The sequence below is a fragment of the Cephus cinctus genome, unplaced genomic scaffold (genome assembly GCF_000341935.2).
Source record: "Cephus cinctus unplaced genomic scaffold, Ccin1 Ccin1_scaffold1231, whole genome shotgun sequence".
NCBI lineage: Eukaryota > Metazoa > Arthropoda > Insecta > Hymenoptera > Cephidae > Cephus > Cephus cinctus.
Genome location: NW_014333686.1, coordinates 22,577 through 47,362, shown reverse-complemented (window position 1 = coordinate 47,362; position 24,786 = coordinate 22,577). Strand labels below are relative to the sequence as shown.

Below are 24,786 nucleotides of genomic sequence, written 5' to 3'. Positions count from 1 at the left end.
TCACGGTGGTTGGTTGAATCCCGGCGCAGCCAGTGGACATAGGGAAGCACGTGTATACGGACGTGTATATTGACGGGATCTTGTTCGCGGAAACGTTTGGAACCATAAATATATATAATAGAAGCAACAAACAGGCTTCCAAGGGACAAGAGTGTCCGCGACGTGAATCCTAACCTCTCTGGTGTACCGATACGCGTTATCGCACTCTGTGGGAAATTCCCTGGATACAATACGTCAAGAAGTCAGGAGCTGAGGAATTCACTTGGTACTCTTGGCCTGTCTTCTTCACTTTAATTCTCGTAGACGGTGGGCGTGCGTGTGTTTTATCCCGGCCGTGACAGTACTGTTGGGACTTCGTTCTACTGGCAGTCATTCCAAGAACAACACGACAAACACTCGCCGGCCCTGACCGCTCGCAGAGACTCGCGATTAACGCGGGCGCTGCTTATCGATTCTATATTATATCCATCTCTGTCTTGAGTATCTTCTTCCTTTTCTTTATCTTTCTATTAACTGTGCCGCACTGTGTTTTATCAAGTGAACTGTGAACGCGTGCACCGACCGGCGTACCGTGAATTACGTTGAAGTTTCCTCTAACCGGTTATACTGTGCCGGAGGAATAGTCTTCAGTTAAATTGTGACATACTGAAAGTGATAATCATCGCCGGGGAATTTACACTCTACGGGACAAATACGGCACGAGGTAAAATATACATATTTATTGTTTACGAATCGTTATACTCTATTTGTTAAACTGTCTGTCCTGTAATCTTATTCAACAGTCTGTGCGTATACACTGGATACTGGTGTACGTTTTATAGTAATACTGACGTATTTTGGAATTCCCAATGTAACTTTTAGCTTCTAAAAAAAGTTGTTATTGTGTATGTGTGTATATATTTATTTTTTTACTTGATTTCGACGGGTCATATGGTATCTGTTGAACCGCAGTTACTTAATAAATTGTGTGTATAGTTCCATAAGGAAAAAGTAATCGTTTGCATTTCTAGAAAGTATGAATGATATAATGTGAAAATGTTGTATTAAGGCACACCCCATTTGCTTCAAGCTGTATACGCTATTCCTGCTAATGAAGGGTCCATTGATCCCGTTACAAACTAGAGAGGCGCCTGTTGTCAGTTATGATTCTCGTGTCGCATAGTTCTGTCCAGTCTGCCAATGGCTCGTTAGCTTCCTTGACTTCGTACCGCCATTGGGGAAACACATGAAATCGTACAGAGACAGCCCGAAGATACGGGATTTATATCCAACAGCAGCTATCCAGTCTCTAGGATACTTGAGCATTTATTTTTATTTAAAGCTTTGCACAATCGATTCCTGGCACCGATATCGTTGACGCGTACGACCATTATTAATCGTCGAAGATTTTTCGTTATAATTGTTCATTGAAATATGCATTTTTTTTTAGGTATCACGATTCTTTCATCGGCTCGCTGCAATTTACCGTCCCGTGTTTTAAGGCTGGTTCAAAATCTGCCTGACTAGGAAGGAACGACTTCCTCGTTGCAGCAGACGGCAAACTCATTGGACGTGCCTGGATTTTCGAAGGACTTTATCAATTTTTTGGCCTCGTCAGGAACGTGCCATGAAGAGGCTTTAGTTGGGCGCTTTGAGGGGCGCTCTTGCCCATCGCCTTGTTTTGTTCCTAGTAAAAAAATTATCCACTTACACGAAGAGGAGGCGGAAGTCGTAGCTTCGCTCTTTTCACAACACCATGGAATTCTATGATGTGGGTAGCGGAGATCTACGGGAACTATGGGAATCATATCTGGCGGAGCCGGTGAGTCATGGTTTATTATATTTTATTTCTATACCTCAAATCTCTAATTCTATTTATCGTCGTTAATTATACACCAGTTGTACAAAGGTACTACCGTACGTCAGTTGGTTCGCCGGCTTCTGGTATATTAATGTACACGTGGGACTGTGACTTGATTACAAAACAGAATGTTCCTCTTATCGCCGAAGGAACACGAAGCTATCTTAGAATTGGATAGACGACGGGACTGTCTATTATTATCCCATAGATTCCTAAAAATTTACCTATTTCCAATAGGCCGTGTACGCGATGGCCGACAGACCAAACACGTGTGTCGCCCAGCAAACTCGGCATCCGTAAAAAGCGACGTTGTCGTACTTCGCAAGGAATCGCGTATTTCCGGGAAGAATATTTTTACATGTCTCGTCTGATTTATCCTGTTTTCGCGATTGTATTTTTTTTTAATTTTTATAACCCGCCCAAACTCCATATTGACTTTGGTAGTTTTGCTCGATTTTTTAATATTGTTTTGATACTAATTTTCTTTCTCTCTCTCTCTCTCTCTTACACAAACAGCAAACACCTGTAGCTTCCTAATGGCGAAACGCGCGGATGTGCCCTCGTAGTGCCGTGCGCAGTTCCAGATATCCACCATGTATATTGCAATCGTGTCGCACCACGTGTATCGGCCTACACGTACTGATTATATTTAACGAGTAAAAGAAATATTATTTATAGCGAAAAAAGAAACACCTAAGTGATACACCTATACCCAGGGATACTTTGCTCGGCAGGAGGGCGGGAGATAGTTAAATGAAAAATTCTAGAAAAATATTGAGCGTCATTAAAATATTTAATTAACCTTATCGCCACAGGCTCGTACGTTGTTAACGTGCTGCTCGTTGCCGCTAAATTTAAATACATTTACGAGCTAAATAGTTGATTTGTCTTTACGCAGGTGCGACACCACTGACGAACAGCCCCGGTATCTTCATTATCGCTGTTGTTAATGTTAACTTAGCCGAGGACGCGTCTGGCTAGCCTCGCCCCATTTTTGTTATTCTTTTTCTTTTTCGTTTTTTCTTCTTTTTTTTAATTGTTCACTTTAACCATTCTGACCCATCGCGCTCTGCGTGGAACTGTTTCAGGGATGCGTCTACACAGGTGCGCGATATATTAATGGCGATTAATATTTATCGATAAAATTGCACGTAATCATTACATTGAATATTTTTCTTTTTTCGTTAATTATTTTTATTCAATTAATGACTCTTATGTCAGCGGCAAAGAAAAACAATTTTTTTCCCTCACCTCCCTCTCGCCCCTCTCGTCTTTTCTCACGTCGCAGTCGGAATTTTCTCAATGACGTTTTCGAGTATCGGCGCTCTTTAATTGTTATCGGTACTCCTGTTTCCCGGAAACGGATGTTCATATGATCTGTGGCACGAGCTAGGTCGACACGAGGATAGAAGGATCTCCTTTGTGAATGAAATTAATATGAGAGAGAGAGAGAGAGAGAGGGAGACTGTGGGTGGAAATGGAAAAAGGGAATATTAATATAGCAATAAGAGAGAGAGAGAGAGAAAGTCCAATAACAACGTTGCGTAATTCGTTCGCGAACTATAAATAGTCGATAAAAATCTTTCTCGCTTTAATTAACAATAATCATTAATTAACAGCACCACGTGATTACGTGAGAAAGGGGAATCGCCGATAACCCAATCGATTACTTTACAATCTTATCTAATTAGGGTACAGTCTAGATACAGACTGCCATTTTCTTTTTTTAAAATTTAATTTCAAACTCTACTACGTCATACCGTCAAAATACGGTCCGTCGGCTTCTCTTCCTTTAAAAACGGAAATGACCCCCCTCTCCCGTCGCCGGAAGTACTCGCCAGTTTTTCACGTGTATTTCGAAGCAGAGCGAGAGGGGTGACTGACAACCGTGACAAAATTTTGAAATTATAAATTTATCTCATTTTGACTAGCTTTTACGAACGCGTCGTTACTTCGCCGACCAATGAGCGTCCTTCTCCAAGATCCGTCGCGAAATTGACCTGATCTGCTTTTTTTTTCTCTCTCTCCCTCTACCTATCCATCCCATCCACAGTGAATGGACTCGTGTGTCCTCGACGCCAGAGATTATTTCGCGCCCGACGAAAAAGCCTTTACGTTCAATTTGCCATTCGTGTTATTATTTCCTAGCCGCGAGAATAGCCGCGTATCCCTCTACTCCGCTACGTCTACGTTCCCCTCGATCCACCCGCTCGTCCCTGTCATTTATTTCCTTTTATTCAGCTCGTACCACTAATCTACGCTCAACGTGAAATCCTCCCAATGGATTACACGTCCCGAACGACTCATACGATCGAACGAATCTCACGTGCCTCAATAATCGTAATCAAACTTCGGGCTAATCCCGGCAGAGCTCACTACGTATTATTCACCCACGAATCTCTATATCTGTAGCGATGCCTGTTGACTCACGCTCGATCGCCCGTACCGTTATACACGTGCACGTACAGACAGTATCCGAAATATTCGACGCGCCAATTCCGACTCGAAGTCAAGGCGAAGGATCGACGCTTAGGTATATTTTGACTGGAGCAGACAGGAAGCGATAGAAAAACAAAATGGAGGACGATTCGACGAACGACCCACTACCCGATGACAGTCCGGAAGCGCTGTACGATTGTTTGCTAGGGGGAATTTTCAAATAGGCGGCAATTTCGAAAATTATTATTTCAAAATATCTCCCCGTCCCCACCGTATCTCAGTCGCAGAATGGTATAGGTATTAGGCGAGGCTGAATGTGCCTAATCGCTGGTTGCGTATATTGTCGTCTTGACCCCCCTTCCGTCTCCTTACTCTCCTGCTACGATGATAAAGCATCGAAGCGCGTGCTCGGTGCGCCGGCAGGAACAATCTGTTACGACCAGGTCGCGATAATAGGCTCGTATACGGCCGCGCATGCAACGACGCGACGTTTCGAAATATCGTAATGATATTTCGAGCCGTGTCGGTGCGATGCCTTTTTTGCATCGGTATGGGTAAACAATGTGACCAACGTAATAACCCTTATCGCGTCTACGGCTTAGACTCGTAACTTCAACCTCTTTCTTTTTTTTTTTCTTTTCTTCTTTTCCGTACGGCTTTTTCGTTGTGCCTGGTTCGAGGCTTCGAAGGCTTTGCGCGAAGCACGAAAGTCCAATGGGATGCAGTAGGACTATGATAATTGAATGGCAGTCTTATCGGCGGTTGGATTGTAACGGTTATTCCGAGGCCGATTGATTGGAAAAAATAATATGCGCGTTTGTGGGATCTCTGAATTTCTTTTTTTTTTTTTTTTCCTTATCTTTTTTCTTTTACGTAACGCTGGTATAGATGGAAGATTTGAATTTATTTTTTTTTTCGTCGGTTTCGAGGACGCGTGAGATCGAACGATAATCGCCGATTGCGATATTGCAGTTTGATTCTTTTTTTCTTTTTCTTTGACGTATGGAAAAAAAAGTGATGATGGCGCACCGGTGCGAAGGCGTAATAAGAGACTAGTCTTTTGAAAGGGGCGAACGGAGTCGCGCGGGAGGAAGGGGGACGGCGAGTGTAGCTGCGACTGTGAGAGGTAGAGAGAGAGAGAGAGAGAGAGAGCGTCAGGATGGAACTGTCGAGGACGTTAACCTTTTTTCGTGACTTCGGTGAGACTGGTACTGGGTAGTAGCCGGGGCACCTTCCACCTTCCACCTTACCGGCACTTACCTTCCCATTCTGGCCGCGCGTCAGCAACCAGTCTCACGGATTGCTGGAACGCGTTGCCGCTGAAGTCGCGTCTCGGAGTCGTGGCTGCTTTGCACGCTATGGCTTCTGTCCGTTCTCTGTCTCTCTCTTGCACCCGGAGAGAGAGAGAGAGAGACAGAGAGGCAGAATGGTCCAGGAGTGGACGATCGCTCAGGGAAACACGGAACGCGATATGCAGTAGATGGTTCCTAGAGGACGGACGGTGAAAGGAGAGAGAGAGGGAGAATGAGGACGTTGGTGAAGGATTCAGCGGTTTGGTAAAATCCTAGCTGCAATTAAATGCTGGTCGTGCACTTTAGTTTCTGTAGTTATTTTATTTTCTCGAATTCTCCTGCTTTCCCTGCGCTCTCGCCAGACTCTCACGGGCATAGGACCCCGTAGAGACGCTCCTGGTCGCACGTGGCTACCGTAAAACGATCAAGAGCGTGCCTTGGACGTTGCCGATTCCCATAGCTCGCACCGAAGCCAATCAAACGTCCAGTCCGTACTTTGCGAACGCGCGTCAACCGTTCCGAGTCGCCCGGTGGACCCAGACCTCAGTCCGTTCCACGCTGAATTCTCGGGAACGGGAAATTCCTTCTAGAATCTCGAAATGCCTCCTTACCGATGCTGATCACTGCGGTCACTCGGATGGCATAGAATTAAGGTTTCCGGTCGGTGCACTTCCTACCAAGCGAGTCGATAGAAGCGCTTTCATCCAGCCCGGAGCGACTGGCTGGGTAGCCAAAGCATAGCGAATCCGAAGAGTTAGCGACCTTGGGGGGGCCCCGAGTTCCGCATTGCTCGAGCGAGTCGGGCCCACTCGGGGGAACCCCCCCTCGCCCCTTCCTCTAGGTCCCTGAGCAGTTGTGGTACAGTGAGTGCGCGAGGGACCGGGTGGGGCTGGGTGGGGAAACCTGAGTCCTCCACTTCAGGCTACTGTCCGACCTTCAACTTGACCGTACGCCCTTCTCCCGACGTTCTACGTCCTATGCCTGCTGATGTATTGCGTTAGAACGCTCTTCTCCCTGTCGGCCTCCCTGCTTCCCCCCTTCGATGTCTAGTCCACCTCTTAAGGCCTGTTCTCACTACTCAAATTTCAGGCACTCGGCCAGGACGTCCTGATGGCTACCCGCGACGAGGAATGGGGCAGCGTGCTCTGTCTCAGGGACAAATCCAGCCTGGGCGTCGTCCTCAGGGATCGACTGATGACCGACGCTGCACTTGGTGGACCCAGACCCATCAAGTCCGAGCACAGTTACAGCCTGCTGACATCCAGTCCGCCACCGAGTCCTGCCACTCCTGGTGACAATCCTCACACGCCTAATTCCGGATCCACGGCTGGCCCTGAGAAGATTTCCGGTACCGCTGTTGAACATCACAAGGCTCTTCAGTTGCGAAATAGAATAGATGGTGAGCGCGTCGACTACTTTGTAAGACGCGCGCGCGCATGGAGTTGCAACAGTGTTGCATTTTAATTATACTATGAAGTATCAGCGATGCGATTAGCCTGGGAGCAATCAGTGAGAGAGCAAGTGTGGCGCCGTCGAACTTTGGAACGATCTTGGATGTGAACCGAGAAGTGTTTATTCAGCTTTTACGCCGATGCACGTGTCGCTCTTTGACTCGTATTCATATTTAGATTTATTTATCTTTACTTCATTTTATTGTATTCTTTATTTAATTTTATCTTTTGCGAAATTGCTAGTCGAGAGGGAAATTTTCATTTTATTTGCCGAGGTTCGCCAGTTATGCAACTGCTTCCGGTCTTTTCAGACATGGAGGAGGAATGCTTCCCGGCCATATCTCTTAACACGGCCACGGGACGTGGATCACCTTCGTCGTCGCAGATCTCCTCCTCAACTCCGTCCACCGATCTGGCCCTAGCTGCTAGACTACCACTTGTACCTGATGCCGGCACGATGACCCTGACCTGCGAGGAGATCAAGGGAGAACCTCTTAGCCAGCCCAGCAGTCCCTGCGCGCCCTCTAATCTAGTGGACTACAAGAACACCATCGCCGTGGTGGCTCCTCATCGTTTACACTTCACCAGGAATCATCTTGAGCACACGAGCGATAGCGAGGAGGACGAAGAAGAGTATTATCAGGTGATTGATCATGATCTTTGCAGAGTAAATAGCCTCTTAAGATTCCCTGATTAAATATGAGAATCTTCAATGATTTTTAACCTGCAGGGTATGGAGCTAGAAGATTGTGGTGTCATCAGCATACCTGGTGACGTCGGTTTACACGCCTCCAGACAAGGTCTACCTCCTACGCCACCCAGCAGCGCGAGCTCTGATAGCGAGGGTGCTGTATCGGCTTCCTGTTCACCGGAAAGGAGGGACTCTCAGGGTTCTGGACACGTGCAGAATCTGCGGGGACTTCTTGCTCCGCGTCTTTATCTCAGCAACGGGCCGCATACGCACTCCACAAGGCAGCCCATTCATACACCTTTAATATCCTGTCAGCCTGTGAGTTCCTGATACGTCCAGTTTTGGAATTTTCTAATAAAGGATACAAATATTGACATTTGTCTTACGGATAATTCTCGTTGTTTCATACGCGCAGAAGGGATCCACGGGAGTGCTTACTCTGACGGAGGAGGAGAAGAGAACTTTGATTGCTGAAGGATATCCGGTACCAACGAAACTTCCGCTCACTAAGCAGGAAGAGAAGTCTTTGAAGAAGGTCCGAAGGAAAATTAAAAATAAGGTAAACATACTTTAATATCTGGGACGAAGGGGCGCTTCATACTTTACAGTAGAAGACTTGTGGAACGCGTTGTGAGCATTTTAAGCGTAATGTAATTTTTCTTTTCTTCCTTTTCTTCATTACTTCAGATCTCAGCTCAGGAATCTCGCAGGAAGAAGAAGGAATACATGGATGGCCTGGAGAGGCGAGTCATGCTACTGGCCAATGAAAATTCTTCTTACAGGGACAGATTGAACACCCTGGAAGGGACGAATCGTGAACTCCTCAAGGAGCTACAGCGTCTACAAACTCTTCTGCAAGTTCAGTCTTCCTAATTAGAACGAGATAATCATTGTACACTGCGTTATTGCAATTTAGCTATTGTCGTTCGGGTCGCGTGTTCCAATTGTCTTTAGAAACAAAAAAAAGAAGGAACCAAAAGACAAAAGAGTGCCTTGCCTTTGTCCATCGTGACGAGAATGAAAATATTTTGTGAAACTACAACGCGTAAGACCTTCAACGAAAATGGAAGCCAATTACTTAGCTCCACCAATGTCTTCCTTCATTTGACACAGTGCGGTACACATTCTTATGTACAGTCCTAGGACGACTTTTAAACTTTTAATGATAATCGAGAAACATCATGTTACAAATACGAATTTAATTGTAAATCGATTTTTAATGAAAAAAAAAAAAAGAGAAACACGAGTGCCTCCTATCGCCCTATCACACTACAGTGTGTTTAAGAGTGTCTTCTAGAGTGGTGTTCAAAGATAGGACGGCCACTTATCTCTCATGAAATTTGTCCATTTTTATTCCTGAGAGTGAGTCCGGGCGTCGATTGAGCGTAAACTTCTTTATTTTTTATTTTTTTTTAAATATAATTATAACGAATAGACCAAAATTTACGGCGCGCCGTAAACGCTTGAAATTGATTCCAGGACTTCGTTATATAAATATACACCTATATACTACATGCGTGATATCGTTGTAAAGGTCAAGAATATATATATATTTGTTATATCGCGAATAACTGCTGCGCATAGTGGTGCTAGGTGTTATTAGCCTGTAATAGCCAAATCGTTAGCTTCTGTGTCGCTGATTAGATTTTTCGTTTGAAATCTGTTTTTTTTTCTTCCCTCTTTGCATTTGTAAGTCCAATAATCAGCGAACAGATTCTTCTGTTCAGTTCTCTCGCATCAATTAGCGAGTGCAGTAGCAGTTACCGAAAACTCGAGACGGTCGGAATTATATTTAATGCACAGGCAAGCGTATACAGGGTGTGTTGCGTAATCTTCCTATAAATTTCTAATTAAGTAAAACAAAAATGAATTAAATCGTGTCACACCCTGTATAAACCAGACTGTTTCGAGTGGCGTTGCCAAATAGCCAGGGACGTGCAAATCATTCCTTAATTAAATAGTGTGCGTGTGCGTGTGTGGACATAATTATTGTGCATAAAAATAATTAGAGAGAAAAAGGAAGGGAGAGAGAGAGAGAGAATATTATAAATTTAATAAATCGCGTATAAGCGTATATTTTGTGTGTGACTGAATTTTGATTGTGTGACAAGAATACACGAAGATTCGCAGAATCAATTAGATTAATCATAATTATACCTAGGACAGATGATATTTTTGACTGGGTAATGTTGCTTATCTTTTTCATTTTCTTTTCCTCCTCTACGCTGTCTCTCCATTTCTTTTTAATACTTTTCCCTTCGTACTATCCCGCGTTTCTGCATGGGTGACAATTTTTACACGTGGGGACCTGCCGCATCTAAGGGCGGGCAAATTCTTTGGAGAGAGAAAGATATTCTTTCACAGGCTTGTCGTCCTTAACGGAATCGACTTATTCGTATAATTGCATTGGACGTTTGCGAAACAGAGTTTAATATATTCTATGAATAAAATTTTATAGAAGATTATATATATATATATATTATATTGCGTTAAATAATTTAGATATATAATTGTATATAAACTAAATATTATACGTCGCATGCGTGTAATGCGTGAAATAATTTTGTGCCACGAATCCAATAAAATCATACGGATTTTTGGCAATCAATTTTGCGCCTGTCCATTTAACATATATGCTGCGCTCTGACTTATGTATACTATATACGGTATATATATCGACAAATATGTTTTAATATATATTTAAACTATTGAATATATTAGGAGCGTAGCGTGTAAAAAACGGTCTAAAACTATGGACTCTCCGCGTGAGCACCAAAGTGACGCATGCGCATGAGCGACTAAGTGAAACGAATGGGTGTCGTTGTTTGACAATAATGAATAAACACGTGTGAAACATTCATCGACGTTTTACCTTTATTGGCAATCACATTCGTACAAGTAACAATGCGTCCGTCACGAAATAATTTCTCTCCGTATATCGTTAGATTGATTTCTTTTATTTATCGACTGTATTAATTTTCGTCCTGACGTCACACTCATCGTATCTGTTCACGAAAGCTCGCGCTGTTTCCCGTCGAGCCATCCCGAAGATCTGTCAAGCCAGTAAGACGAATGCAGTATCGAATAACTGCACTGAAATGCATCTCAGTGACAATCGGATTGAATTTAATCGAGTTGCATTGTCAACGGTTTCACTTGGTATAATCCAGTGCGGTATTGAGAACGTGATTTTACTTCTGTTTACCGTAACGCGACGAGTTCTCCGTTTCAATTGTTTACCGAATCTCTCTGAATGCGCGAGAGAGGAGAGGAGAGAGAGGATATCGCGAAATAAGATCAAATTCTCCTCCGGCGTATCCGATGACGAGGTTATCGAATGCTTTACAGATACTCGACTCGTCCCGATTGCATTAAGACGCCTATTGCCACTGAGAGGTATATTATCGTCTTTCTCGTAGCACTTTGCGAAAGCTCGTAAGCTTTCTTACCCGTATACGTATTTTTCTGCAGTGTTTGTAATTGAGTATACGTGAAAATCCGTTAATCCTTAAGGTCCGTTTCGATGGCCTCGACAAATTCGTCGTTGTCGACTGTATCGCGTAGACTAGCCATTGTTACAGTTCCCTCGACATTGAGAACCGTCTTGTCCTCCGGAACGCCTCGCTTGGAACTGTAAAGAGGATTGGTGAATCTTCCCCCAGTGGATGACGTTTGCTCTTGATCCTCCACATCGTCCTGGCCTGGGGATGATGCGAGCTCTACGTTGGCGTCTGTGGCGTTCTCAAATCTGGCAAAACCAAAGGGTCTGCTGATCCTTGATGGGTCGCTTCTTATACGCTCGCGGATTGACGTCCAGGCCTCCCTCGAGGACTGGGATACCCTGGAGGAAAATAGTTTGGGTGTATATATGTAGGTAGGCTTATTTATGATTTTTGTTCATGGGTTTCATTGATTCTAATGCTTTTTTTTTTATTTCCTTTTCTTCAAGGTTTACGTTTCCTCGGAGGAGTCTCGCAGCAGCGTACCTTTCCAGCCATTAATAACAGCCAGCGCCGTGGAAGTGAAATTATACTGTTAGCTCCGTCGGCTCTGAACTAATTAAATACTAGAGCCAAGCTGTGACTTGGACTGGGTGAACCAGGCTGACTCGAGATATTAGAAGGAAGTGTCTGAAGTGGGTCCACCCACTCCAGGGAAGCTAAATTGAGTACCAGGGAGAGAAGGATGGAGTCCATGCAAGCGAGAGTAAAATGCTATCAGGTTCTCTACCTGGCTCTACGCCCCAAGTGGCAAATAGCAAATGAGAGCTGCCTCGCCAAATTGAAAGCTAGACTTCATAATGCAACTAGATCTAAGAATAGGATAAGTCATTTCTGTTTGAGGTTCCTTAACACGTTGACCGCCTCGTGCCCATCGGTGGACCCTAGTGTAGGAACAGAGAATGATCACAGGTCGGCACGTGGCGCTCAACGTCTTAAACCTAGTGCCAATCTGCTTGTTAATGACAAATCATTTTTTAGGCCCAAACTCAGAGGAGTCGTCCACGTCTACCAAAGTTGTACAAGAGTTAGGTGCTGCAGATAGCAGATGTGATTTTCAGAGTCATCAATTATCCTGAGCTACCTCAGGATATGTCTGGATATATTTTTTTTCTTCCCTTTTTATTTCTATCAAGTTCATTATTCTAATTGACTTTTTAGCTTTCCTAACATACGAGAATTAATTCCCTTTTGCCATTTTCTACCCTATGCTAAAAAAAATCTCTGTATACAAACCACCCGGTTCAGTGCTGTTATTACTCATCTCCTAGTATCGGCTTGCTTCCAAGTATAGCTAGTGTAATTTCTTTTTTTTCTTCCTTCAACACTAGCATGTAACTAATTTCGATCCTGCCTCGAATACTCATAAGCCCCTACCTAACCTCTTTTCTCTGATATATTGCCTCCACACCTACAGCCACGTGAACGATATGCATTCGTGCTGTTGGTACTGCTGCACTCGCTCCACTTAGCCCCCTCTGTTTCATATTCCCTGTAATTACTTTTCTAGCCTGACCTGAACTGGCTTGACGTTATCCTGGAATTTTAGGAACGCGTGCGTTCCCAACGTCACTCAGGCAGTTGGCGTTCTGCTACTCGGAGGTAAAGAAATTCCATGCTCAATAGATTAACCGAAAGTTAATCAGTGGGAACGGTGGAATTTTGATTGTTGAATTTTATTCTCATTATACTTACTGCCTGTAGGAATAACCGTAGTAGGGGAAGATGATCATCATGAAGATTAGGACCAGTACAGCCATACCGAAAAATGGTCCCAGGGTCAATGGCAGTCTGGAATCCAATAAGGCTGGTCCTGTCAATTCTACGGAGACCACATCTATTCCGTAGTCTGAGGACAGAGATAGGATACTGCCTTTTTTTTCACATTCTTACGTATTATTTATCACGGAAATCTATATCGCTTTTACTGGTACGTATTATTGTCAAGGGATTCTGTACTCTTCTTCGTTGTTATTTATCATTTGCAATTCTATAGTGTATCCCAGGGATATTTATTGCCAAACCTCGTATTCTAGCTGCCAGCATATCCGCTGCCTTCGCACTGGTGAGGCCATCGTAAACTCCGGTTTCCACCAAGAGAATTTCTCTCTCGTCGTTCCACCGTTTCCTGACGTACCAAGCTACTTGCATTCCGGATTGCCCCACAGTTTCACGCACGGCGTCTTCTACCGTTCCCAAGGATACTGTGGGTGACAGGGAGACCCTGGCACCGCAGTACAGGCAACAGTGACCCTCGACCTGTTGGATATCACAGAAGTCTGTTTTATTTTGTATTATCATTTTATCATTAACTAACCTTCAATGGATACGCGCAAACCGACAGACCACATCTTGGCATTTCAATTTCACAGACTTCTTTCCAGAGCTCGGATTTTTTGCTCTGACACTCACAATCTTTACAGCTGAGGAGATCGCCGTATCTGAAGAGTCAAATTAAATTTTTTATATCCCTCTTTCGAGAGATGCCTACAATTTTTAATATTGCATCCGGATTTTTGGGTCGAGCACGTTGCTCGCCGGACAATTGGAATATTCGAACTTTTATGACTTCTCGACGTACTTTTTGTAATGCAGGTGAAGTCTGAAGTTTGGATAAAAAATTTTTGCAAGAACGTGTATGCGCGTGAAAAAGTTTTATAATATTTTTTACTATGTACTGGGTGGAGCGTTGATACCTTACTGTAAAGTAACCCTCAACAAATTCATGGTTTCTCTTCATGCTCTTCCATTCTAGGCTGGTGAATGTTTCCCTCTCATTGGCCAATCTTACACCTTTGACCTGGACCTCATGCCTGGGTAGACGTATACTAAAGGTTTTATTTCTTGCAGGAAGTACCATGGTATCCGTGAAACAAGGTATTCTGTCCATATGTGGTACAGCTTCTGAGGAATAATTCCAGTTGTTGGTATCTGCCCAAGGTAGTTCACCCGTTCTGCTCCATCTGGCTTCCTTCTGCTGGTCGGACTTCCTGATGCTCAGCTGAAGTGCAATCCATCCTCTCAGGTCAGTCCTTGACGTTAATCAAGGACGAAGGCAAAAAGAAACTCACCTCCAATTTTCCTTTTGCAGGCAGAACCAACGAGCCATCTCTTGGCAGATGAACATCGCTCAAACGGAAGTCTCCTCTTATTGGAAAACCTGCAGCGTGTCTCATCTCTTCCGGAAATATTACATGACTGTCCTCTTCCGGTACATGACCTTCTTCCCAGTTACCTGCAGTTTGCCACTCCAAATCCGGCAGCCAGTATTTCTCCAGAGACTGTACCAAATATGGATGAAGTACAAGCACCAGTAGACGGATCATCTTGAGGTGAGTGATTTTTGTTGTTTATTGAAAAAATGATTTTTTTTTTAGATTATTTGACTTGCTGGATTAACAGCTCAGTACGGACTGTTCCTGCAGCTTGAAAAGTACCACTGGATGATACTGAGTCTACCGGGGGGCGTTAATTCAATTCCCATGGGAAAGATCCGTCTGGTTAAGGTCGCTGTTAAAAATACGAGTTACACGTCAGACACTGTTCTTGTGGGTTACAGATAGCCGCTTTATTCTGACAGAGAGTGGTTACACATTAATATAATAGAAACAACGTTAGTTTAAACAATTAGTGCATTGTCGGCCAACGTCGTGGCTGCGTCGAGTGACGATGCGTTGCGTAAAAGTGACAATCGCCACTGTGAAAATAACCATTATGCTCCCTAGACATTAAAACTTAAGAATTATAATGGCAGAGCGACTAGAATTGTACTAGCTATCTTTTTTTTTCACTTACACTTAAATTATTACGTTAACACTTGGTCCCGACCCAAGTGATCAATCGTTCTTAAAGACATAAGAAAATAATTAATATAAGTTATATATATATATATGCATTATACGTAGATATATTTTTTAAAAATCAATCGATTTATCGCGTCAACTTTTATTGTATTTCGAACGATGATCTGGTAGGATGACAGGGAGGGTCGATCGATGGCCAAGAGTAGCTGCTGTCAACGCTTCCTATCTGGATCTCTAAGCGACCGTATCCTCTTCCTCGTTGACCCTCTTACCCAAGCCGAACATATATCTTTGTCTAAGACTCTCACTACCACGCTTGTTATCCAGCTCGTTATCGTTATTCGCCAATCGTTTTCCCAAACCAAAACTGTACATGCGTCCGTTACGTTTATCCTCCATTAGCTCGCCGGGTCTCTTAGGGACGTTCACGTTTGGCAATTCCTGTTGCATTATAAGTCCACGCTTTCCCAGGCCAAAACTGAATGGTCTAGCTCTTTTGCCCAAGCCAAATGAGTACAGACGGGCCCGCTGTAATCAGACGATCGAACGTTAAGGATGTTCAATATATTCATTAGGTCATGGATGCGTCCAGAATTCAAATAGGTTAGCATTGTGGGATTAAGATAATGATTCTAAGGAGTTGTTTTTTTTTTAGAGGAAAGGATTTACTGTAAAGATTTGTTAAAGCTTGCCAGATATAACGTTGAAAAATGTACACTGAGATTGTGAATTGCTTCTGGGTATGGTTTTTATCGTTTTAGATATACCTATAGATCTTATCTATCTGCTGAGTCTGCTCTCTCAGTCATCTTTCACTGTTTTCTTTATTATCAGCCTCTTATTCTTATTCTTATCTCTGTTATCTCTACCATTCGACTCTGGCTGGTCTTGCCACTCGTCCACCAGTCGTCTCGTTCTTTCTTTCTTGTACTTTAAATTCCCTCGGACTCACCTTGTTTTCAATAGTGTCACCCAAGGCCTCTGGACTCCAACGTTTTCCAATGCCAAAGTTGTAGAGCGGTAGACGCTTGTACTGCGAGACGTAGGTGTAGGCCCTTTTCTCGGGACTCTCATCCAGGCCCAAATCGTTCAAGAGATCACCAAGACTCTCCTCGGAGTCTGTCAAGACACTTTCCTCCATTGCGGTTATACTGCCACTTGTCATCAGGAGCACCAGTCCCATCCCAAGGGTGGTTGTGGCTCTCATTCTGAAATATGTCTGACAGGGAGAAATTTTTATTAAACATTTTATCAAGCTCCTCCATTACACTAACGTCCATTATTCAAAGTGAAATCGAGCAGGGGTAGCCTTTTTATTTATTTTCATATTTGTCACTGCTACCTCTACCAGCTGGTAAGGAAGGGATCTTCAAAAAGGATTTTTCATAATGAATCAACAGCGCCTCTGGTGTTCCTGTAGGTTAACTAGAGCTTTGTGGAGTCACTGGGGTCGAAGGGGGGACTGAGAGCGTCACGGTGGATATCTATGGAATCGTCGGCACTCGAATGAAAACGTGGCTTTAGTCAAGAGAGTAACGACGCGAACCCCCCTCTGGTTCCTTCTCACTCGGGGCCTCGTTAATTGAATCCCCGGCGGTAAATTAATTAGGCAGGCTTGACTCGCGGTTTCTTAACGTCTTTCAAGGAGGGATGAAAAACGCTCTCGCATTCTCTCCCTTCTCATCTTCCCTCCCTTCCCCACCATCCCACGGAGCATTCCTAACCCCATAGCAATCATCTCCCTGTGATGTCCCTGCCACTAAAAATTACCCTCTCTAACATAACCTATTTTCCTTCGGGTTCGTCCAAGTCTTCCTTTTTTTTTTACTTAGGGGATATTTTTCTCTCTGAATTTAATACTCCTAATTTTTCAACCTCTTAGCGTTTGTCGCGACGATTATTTTTCATCGGGATACTGTTTCACGATTCGTTAATCGTCAATTTTTCGGTTTCGCCACATGACTTTTCAACGATTTACGTGCCTTTTCTCCATAGAGTTAATACAGATAGAGCAGACAAGCCATAGGCTGCTCTGCAAGTGGAAGTGTCCGTTCGCTCATAATGAGAAAGAAAGAGATAGCTGAACCCCTTTAGCTATCCGTCTTTGCACCCTGATTTGCATCTATCTCTCTCTTCGCCGCTGCCGCGTTGAGAGCTGGCTTGTCTGCTCTATCTGTATTAACTCTATGCTTTTCCCTCGTTCGGATTTTCAGTCTTCGCAATCATCCCTTAATGACTTTGGAACGAGAGTAAAAGCATATTGTCTCTATAGCCATCTCCTTTTCAACGTCTGGGTGCGCCGTTATCTTCGGTAGGAAATCTAACGATTTTACTAAATGCCGAAAGTCAATGTTACACGAGGCAGCTCCTGGCTTTTGGTAACACGGCGAGATTAATGACTCGCGGGAATTTCATTCGACGTTTCGTCGATTGATATTTGATTTGTGATGGTCTATTTTATGAGGGGCGGTTCGGCGGCGGGGGGGGGTTGTTTCTACCCCTATTGGCCATCAATAACCAGAGCAATACGTTAATGGGAAAGCTCGTCACAGTTTTTTCAGGACATTCTTGTCCTTTAGTTTGCACTAGGTTATTACGTTTTTTTTTAATCTCTTTTTTTCAAGGGTAGCTCAGTCCGGTCCGCACTATATATATCGAAGGATGAAAAAGGTGAAGCGGATCCATGCCTTGGAATAATGGAGAAGGTTCGTGAGACAACAACACATAAGATGCTCATCCAGCGCGTCCATATTGACAGAGGATATTGAAAGTCGAGTGTTATTTCGCTACTGGTATCGTTATAGAATTTTAGAATTTTTCACAGGCCCTTCATTGCAGCATCCCTTACAATCTCCGGCACGCTCGACTCCCTTGGCGTTACTTGCGCTCATGAGAGAAGATAAGCTGTGGATTAAATGTTTGTATCCTAAGAATTTACCGTGCTGTTATTATTATTACTATTTTTTTCAGCTGCGACCTTTTTTTTTCATCTTAATCTCTAATTCAAAAGGCTTGATGAAAATTAACCAGTGACGTAGAACGGAGGGTTGGTCGTCTGGAATGAAAATGAAAATGGTGATTCTATTTAAAAAAAAAAAAAAAAAAAAAAAGGTAATAAACGTTTACACAAGTTAATTCGGTGTCCGCTAGGTGGAATTTGTTGGCTGCAACATTCCAGTCCCATCGCTGTGCTCCGGTCACTATGAACTTTGAACTGTCACGTGTCACCCCTGTCTTACGAGGGTGAAGGAGTGTAATTGCGAGTTCACGGGACGGAAGATTGTGCTCGGTTTTGCATTACGCTATTAGGGGCTGGCTCTTTTTCAAGTGCGTTTCTCTCACGGCGAATAGGGGATGAAGACGCTGGAGAATTTCCCTGACGGCTAACTTACGCTGGTAAATCCGTCCAGTGACTCGCAACAGGTGTTACGCATAATGGAGCCACCCTTCCGAAAGTCCTCGCCCACCCTCGTTCACTCTACGAACCCCCTGACTTCCCAACACCCCGAAGTCATTGCATCATCCCCTTTATGTCAGACGGCATCCCCTTTGTCTTGACGATCCGCTTCATTCAGCCGTAACGCCTGTAGCGACCCTCATCGACGGCAGCCCGCTTCATGAACAACCCTTCGGCGAAAGCTCGGAATCTGCCAAAAAAAAAGAAAGAAAAAAAGAAAAGAAAGCTTTTGCCTACGATGGCAAAATTAACCCCTGTGCGAAGGTAAGGTTGTCGACTTTCAAAAATCATCCCCTTGATCCTCAAAGGGTGGCGGGGTCGTAATTTCGATCTCGAGAAATTCTTAAAAAGTCTTTAAGGTCGTTACCCAGGGGGTAGGCGGGGCTGACCTGTGCAAGATTACTACGGACAAATTTCACCCCTTCGCAACCCCTCCATCCTTCAACCCCTCCTGGCAGTTACGGCTCGCACCAGCGTCATTACCACTGCAATGCCAGTATAACAGCAGCACAAGCAATCCTCAATTGCCAGCAGGGATATTCCATCCCGCGAGAAGGCTGGCGTTCTCGTATTACCAACGCCGATTCCATTCTTCATCCCCTATCCACTCGCACCCCGGCTGGCTAGCACTCGGATTTTGCCTACTGTTTTTCTTACTTATATACTTCCCTAATCCACCCTCTCTCTCTCGGCAGACACGCTCCTCAGCTTTTTTCCAACTCCCGTTGCCTTCTGGGTAGCGGCTAACGACCGCAAGATTGTCGCAGTCCAAATGAAACGCAACCCTTTAAATCCGGGATTAATCAAGCGAAGAGATATCCGTTTCCCTCTCGCTTGGGTCCACCATTTTTTTTTTTGCATCGGGGGTTGATAATGGCCACTGTAATGAGGGTTGCGGTACGGTTATGGTCCACGCGATCGACTTCTTGGCTTTCCTTAACGTATCGCCATGGCTTTACCTGCTATATACAACGACATAAATATTGTATTTATTGGCGCGTAGACATCGGGGATACCTCGAACGCTCTGAAGTTGCTTACAATCGTAAATACTCATATGTTTCCCGCCTGTAGGCGCTCCCTGCTATATTCACTCGTTGTCAGTAATAAGAAGTATACGAGCCACTCGGGTTATAAATATCCCTTTATTTTGGTAGTGGCTTTGTTATGGACAGGCTAGTGGCGGGGGGTCTGGCCTATTTACGTTTTACGTACGGCGCGATTAATAGTCGGACCAGTCAGTGTTGGTCGCGTCAACGGTGACAGTGAGTGTGATGAAGTACAAAGTGAATTATTATTTTTATTAATCGTATAAAAAATATGGACGATCCCCTCGCTGTGGTGTTAATGGATAAGGATTATTACGAGGGTGAGTAATATTTTTAATCGATTACTTTTTAGCGTAATTATTTATATATTAATTATACACGGTGACGACTGCGTTCGGTGCATCTGTCAGAATTCGATCCAGCTGTCGCGGGATCGCTTTGGCCAAGTACACTCTGTTCGATTGACTCTGCCGAAATGGAATATCGTAAAATTAGCTTTCGTGAGTTTTATAAAATTACGGTAAATTAACACTCTTTAGTATTACGCATTGGAATGGCAGTTGTCGCGTGAAAAAAATGTACGGTGGAATCGTGACTTGCGAACAGTCGCGAAAGATCGATTTGGGGACGTGAAGCTTCTGTTTCCTTTTTTTTTTTCTACTTTAAAACTTTTAATTCCTTTTATACGAGATTAAAATATTTTAATCGGCCGATACCGATATCACGCCGGAGTCGGTCTTACGAAGGGTATTGCCTTACTATTCGATATTTACTATGCGTGTCCTTGTCTTGCGTACGTAAGCGCGCATAAGTCTCTCTCTCTCGCACTCGCAGGAGGTATAGGAAATTCTAAAATTTCAAACAACCTGGGCGAATGCCTGTAGCTGAGTTTAAAGTAAAGCCGTGGGGTTGTTTCGTTAGGGGATGTAAATAAAAGTCCGAGGCAGAAGGGAATTTCGTAAAGTCGAAGTGGTTGGAAATATTAATCAAAATTCTGAGGGTAGAGGCAGCTGACTGCAGGGAATAGGAATACCAAGAAGTGTCATCATCCCGGTGCGGGACGGTGGGACGTGGTTGGTCGGTTCTCGAGGGGTGTTAAATCAAAAGTGCGAATCTTCGGATGGGGGTTACAGTGGCTGGTCGTGCCGTGTGCTTTTTTCAACCCTTAAGATTTCCCCTTATTCATCCAGTCATGGGGGCAAGAGGGGTGGAAGGTGAGAGGGTAGATTCTGAAATTCTTCACTTTTACGAGTCGAGCCGGTCGTTTGCGCTGATCCACGTTGCTCTGCGATTCAACCCTCGTAACCATCCCTTATATACATATCTGCTATCCTACGTCTTTAAAAGATATTAGCGCAGGGGTATCAAAGGAGCTCAAGGCGCACTTGACGGAGCGCGCGTATAATTCGACGATTTTTCCTATATAAATTATATTCAGACTGAATCGACTTTCGACCTTTTAACCACAGTTTGACCCCTTTGACTTGACCCTCTCGCCCGCATCATACTCTATGGAAATATTACAGCTTCGGTCAAGATCGAATTTTCTGGCTGTGAAAAAAAAAATGCCAAAAATATCAACTCTCTGAGTATTAAATAGTGTGTCTTCTGAATATTCTTCAAAAATGTTTTTTTTCCTTCCAAATTCACTTACTTTTTTTTGTACATCAAGATCCCGGAGTACGCGTGAGACGGTACGAGGGCTATTTTGAGAATAGGATAATTAATGTTTTTAATTGAGATTTCAAAAGAGCAATTCTATGACGGTACCACTTTGAACGGGATATATATATATACACACAAAAGACTGTACCTGGCGTTCCAGTGACATGTTTGTTTCCCCTGCTTTGCCTGACATATATTTTCCAAAGGGGTTGGCAGACAGCTACTTCATACAAAGCAGGGCTTTCTGGGTAATCAAAACCCGAAGATCCTTCCGTGCTCTCTTGCCTACGACAATCTCGCAAGTGTTATTTCCTATAGAACTTCGTGAACCCGCGAGACGAGTATCGTCGATTCTCGGTACATTAGTGGATACACAAACTATCGCGGTGGACATAGTGATTTTAGGGTAACCAGACAAAGACGGCGTAACTAGTCGCAACAAAATAATAGTCAAATTCGCCCGCGTAACGTACAAGATACATAAAACGACGCTCGAAAAGCGAGCGGGTTAAACCAAAGTTACGAAAATTTCCGTTGAAGAAGCGGAGCGCTGCTGTCGTTGATTAACTCACATTTATTTGTCTCTACCATTATTTTTCCTTTACGCTGAACTTTTTACGTCCCAGGTCCGGTACAGCATCCCTGGGATGTCTGTATCCTATTGGCGAGTAGATACACTGTCGAGATTAAGGTAAATCGGAAGTGAAGAAGAGAAAAAAAATAAAACATAGAGCATCCGAAGATCGGCGTGAAATTCTATTTTCTGCTTAGAAAAAAAAGGTCTTAGATAATCTCCACGTATCCTAAAGAAGAATATTAATCCTCCCGGCAAATCTCCTTGTACGCGATAATCGCGCGGGAATTCAGTGAGATTTAAAAGCGCGTCCCTCCGGTAACAATAGACAAGGTGAATTTCGGATCTAATAAGGGTAATCCAGAATTGAAAACAAAAACCTAACCCCTGTTACGCGGAGCATGCATTACTGGGGGTGGAGGGGAGGGAGGTTGACGAAGGGTACGAGATTGTATGAAAAATTTAAAAAAAGATCCACCTCACACTCCACAATGGACCGAGGTGAGGTTACTTACTACGTTCGTGACTGTCGAATTCCCATGCGGCTAGGCTATTCCGATATCGCGCGAAGAATCGTGGAGCGACAGGAATGCGTCCCATCGAGTTTAAAGCCTCAGACCCAAAGGTCCCGGGACCGTCAGACTGTGCGGTAAGATTATGGGAAACGGGACGAAAATTCCTAACGTCAGCATAGCGTCGCGTCCAATAACAATTGGTTCTCGTGTATATACGTGGGAGGGTCGGAAGCCTGTAGTAAATATTCGAGGGTGGATCTGACACTGGGAAGTTAAGATTCCTCCTGTATTTCCTTCGCCTGCAGGACGTACATTATAGAAAGGCGTACTTCGAAGAGGAATCTTTGTAGGTTATTTTTTTCCTGCGATACAGATTCCTTTGGTATACGTGTATATATCGTTAAACGTATCTACGACGGCGACGCAACGCGAAAGGCTTCCACGAGGACTTTGATATAGCGGGTTTCGGGGAAGACGGGGAACAACGTTGACCGCCCGTTTATCCATAGGTAATAAACGGTTTATAAGCCTTGGCTAAGCCGGTAATAACGGCCGGCTAATATCACGACTCCATCTATTGCATTTTACGTTCCCTACTGGCTTTATACACTGGACTCTGAGGGTAATCATTTTTATTCTTTGTCTTTCTCGCTCTTCTTCCTTTTCTACGTGTCTTTACTCGCCCTGTTTTTAATGCCTCGTTTCACCGTATAGTCTTTGACGTTTAGTGACAATGCGCTGTGCTGCTCGATCAGCTCTGTGAAAAGTGGTCGACGAGAGACAAGGAAAACGTTAAGGAGACTGAGAGAGAGAGAGAGAGAGAAAGAGAGAAATCAATGTATTCGATCATGGACCAGGTGGTTCGGTATACTCGTGAGTAAGAGAGAGAGAGAGAGAGAAGGTACAAAAGATGTTTGACAAAGCGGAGTGCTTCGTATTTCGATGTACGACACACAAGGCTTCTTTGAATAATATGGGGGTGAAAATACGAAAATAAAAAGTGACAAATACGCAGGAATAGACTATTATCAAGTTAACAAGGTGATATTCTTAGGACGTATGCTGGACATATAGAAAAAAAAGTGCTCAAGTGTATTATGAATATAGGAGCATCTGCTCGTGTATATTTTGAATACATATATATGGTATTCAAATGGTCGATGTATCTGGATATATTATCCGAACGTATCGAGCATTTATTTAAAACGTACATACGAGTCGTCCGCGAATACGATCAGACTGCAATAGGAAAATATTGATTGTCCGTTTTAAAACGTGGAGAATGAAATTGGGATATTTTAAGTATACATAATAATAATGCCGTTCAAGTAACGGTGGATATCAAGGAGACGAGGCCCTTATTGGCCTCTTTTCTGTCTAAGTGAAATGTGAAACTTTGAGATCATTTCCGTGGCGCAATAAAACGAAGAAACAAGAGAGGCCCATTCGTGGCTGGTACAGTTTCCGTTTCGTTATTTTTTCTCTGTGTCTCTGTCGTATCGGTTACCACTCTGCTCTCTGCGGTCTCTCTCGTTTCCACAAAATAAATTGCCTTTCTGTGGTTAATCGTATTTTCAAATTTTTTACTTTTCAAATTATTATTCCATTCCGTTCCCCCACGCCCAGTCACACACGTACACTCGTCTTATTAATTATTATGAAAATTTTCTCTCGTCCATTATACGTCTTTCAGGTACGGATATAAATTTTTAATTCGGGGTGTCACGCGCTATTTTTCGAAAATTTACCGTACGTCCATTAACTGTCAAATTATTCTTTCGCTTTAGGGCAGAGTCGTATAGAGCATATGCTCGTAGTCAATTTCATACGTTACAGCTATATCGGATCCCTTAAATCCCGCAGCTCCTGTCACGCTGAAAAATTCCCGCTTGCGCGTTTAAACGTCGAAGACGGTTTTCCGCGTTTACTTCGAAATGCCGATAAACGTACGAGAGGATGAAAAAGTGTTGGAGCAGATGACAGTGAGATGAAAAAGAAAATTGCATATATGTTTTGGGTGTTGGACACCTTTTTTGTTTGTATACACTGTATATATACACAGCGCGTGAGTCAAGCGTCAAGGGTGGTTAATGGGGGATGAAGAATTGCCGAAGCAAGAAGAAAAGGGATGGAATAAATTATTGGAAAATACGGACTCACCTGTTGCTGCTGTTCAATGAGACTCAGGAGCGTCCCGACGCTCGAGGATCGCGTCCAACGAAGTTGATCTTTGGTCTTTGCGGATGGTCCAGTTGCCTCCTCTCGGGGGTTCTTCGGTTTATCATAAACAGACTCGCGCAGGGTCGGCTCAGCGTCTCTTGGGGCTACCGTAGGTGGGCACCGCGACTTTGCAGTCGGCGTAGAAATGACGACGAGGGCGCCGCGACGCTCTCCTATATAACAAGTTGAAACCCCGGCGCTCGCCGCGACGCATGACGTTTCCCTGGTACTCTGGACCAATTGCAAAATCCCTCGGAGTTCTTTGCCACGCGAGAGTGAGAGGCGTCGGGG

At 43.9% G+C, this 24,786-nt stretch overlaps 4 protein-coding genes across 10 annotated transcripts in view; 2 read left to right on the top strand and 2 right to left on the bottom strand.

The window, feature by feature from the left end:
• The first annotated feature begins 2 nt into the window (after nt 1-2).
• Nucleotides 3-9,849, top strand: LOC107272684 (cyclic AMP response element-binding protein A). 2 transcript variants are annotated; one of them, XM_015750086.2, is made up of 7 exons: nt 3-703; nt 1,430-1,801; nt 6,661-6,970; nt 7,334-7,665; nt 7,753-8,031; nt 8,129-8,272; nt 8,401-9,849. In XM_015750086.2, the coding sequence occupies exons 2-7, from the start codon at nt 1,736-1,738 to the stop codon at nt 8,584-8,586; spliced, it is 1,317 nt and encodes a 438-aa protein (XP_015605572.1). In that variant the 5' UTR covers nt 3-703; nt 1,430-1,735; the 3' UTR covers nt 8,587-9,849. The 2 variants fall into 2 exon arrangements, with proteins under 2 accessions (XP_015605572.1, XP_015605573.1); XM_015750087.2 differs by lacking the exon at nt 3-703 and adding an exon at nt 1,173-1,360.
• Nucleotides 9,850-10,562: 713 nt separating this feature from the next.
• On the bottom strand, nt 10,563-14,624 carry LOC107272683 (protein amnionless-like). Its single transcript, XM_015750085.2, has 6 exons — nt 14,285-14,624; nt 13,910-14,214; nt 13,531-13,654; nt 13,238-13,472; nt 12,909-13,062; nt 10,563-11,554 (listed from the first exon to the last, which is right to left on the bottom strand). Exons 1-6 carry the CDS (start codon nt 14,537-14,539, stop codon nt 11,215-11,217), a joined length of 1,413 nt encoding a protein of 470 aa, XP_015605571.1. The 5' UTR covers nt 14,540-14,624; the 3' UTR covers nt 10,563-11,214.
• The window catches only part of LOC107272677 (transient-receptor-potential-like protein), a 30,374-nt gene continuing 20,001 nt past the window's right edge, over nt 14,414-24,786 (top strand). For 5 of the 6 annotated variants that reach the window (XM_025089988.1, XM_025089986.1, XM_025089984.1 and 2 more), the window contains exon 1: nt 14,414-14,545. The gene's annotated coding sequence lies outside the window, so the exon portion shown is untranslated. Of the gene's footprint in view, nt 14,546-19,693; nt 19,842-24,786 lie in introns of those variants that run through there. The other variant, XM_025089987.1, reaches the window with a different exon arrangement.
• Nucleotides 14,760-24,719, bottom strand: LOC107272686 (allatostatins). Its single transcript, XM_015750089.2, has 3 exons — nt 24,436-24,719; nt 15,969-16,235; nt 14,760-15,544 (listed from the first exon to the last, which is right to left on the bottom strand). The coding sequence occupies exons 2-3, from the start codon at nt 16,221-16,223 to the stop codon at nt 15,251-15,253; spliced, it is 549 nt and encodes a 182-aa protein (XP_015605575.1). The 5' UTR covers nt 16,224-16,235; nt 24,436-24,719; the 3' UTR covers nt 14,760-15,250.

Bases quoted from the DNA above. Each gene is read 5' to 3' on its own strand.
- LOC107272684 (XM_015750086.2), top strand. From the start codon at position 1,736: ATGGAATTCTATGATGTGGGTAGCGGAGATCTACGGGAACTATGGGAA. The intron at 1,802-6,660 runs GTGAGTCATGGT...CTCAAATTTCAG, and splicing joins AATCATATCTGGCGGAGCCG to GCACTCGGCCAGGACGTCCT. The intron at 8,032-8,128 runs GTGAGTTCCTGA...TCATACGCGCAG, and splicing joins CTTTAATATCCTGTCAGCCT to AAGGGATCCACGGGAGTGCT.
- LOC107272683 (XM_015750085.2), bottom strand. From the start codon at position 14,539: ATGATCCGTCTACTGGTGCTTGTACTTCATCCATATTTGGTACAGTCT. The intron at 13,655-13,909 runs GTATCAACGCTC...TTGACTCTTCAG, and splicing joins GAGGGTTACTTTACAGTAAG to ATACGGCGATCTCCTCAGCT. The intron at 13,473-13,530 runs GTTAGTTAATGA...GATATCCAACAG, and splicing joins TTTGCGCGTATCCATTGAAG to GTCGAGGGTCACTGTTGCCT.
- LOC107272686 (XM_015750089.2), bottom strand. From the start codon at position 16,223: ATGAGAGCCACAACCACCCTTGGGATGGGACTGGTGCTCCTGATGACA. The intron at 15,545-15,968 runs GTGAGTCCGAGG...GTCTGATTACAG, and splicing joins GTGACACTATTGAAAACAAG to CGGGCCCGTCTGTACTCATT.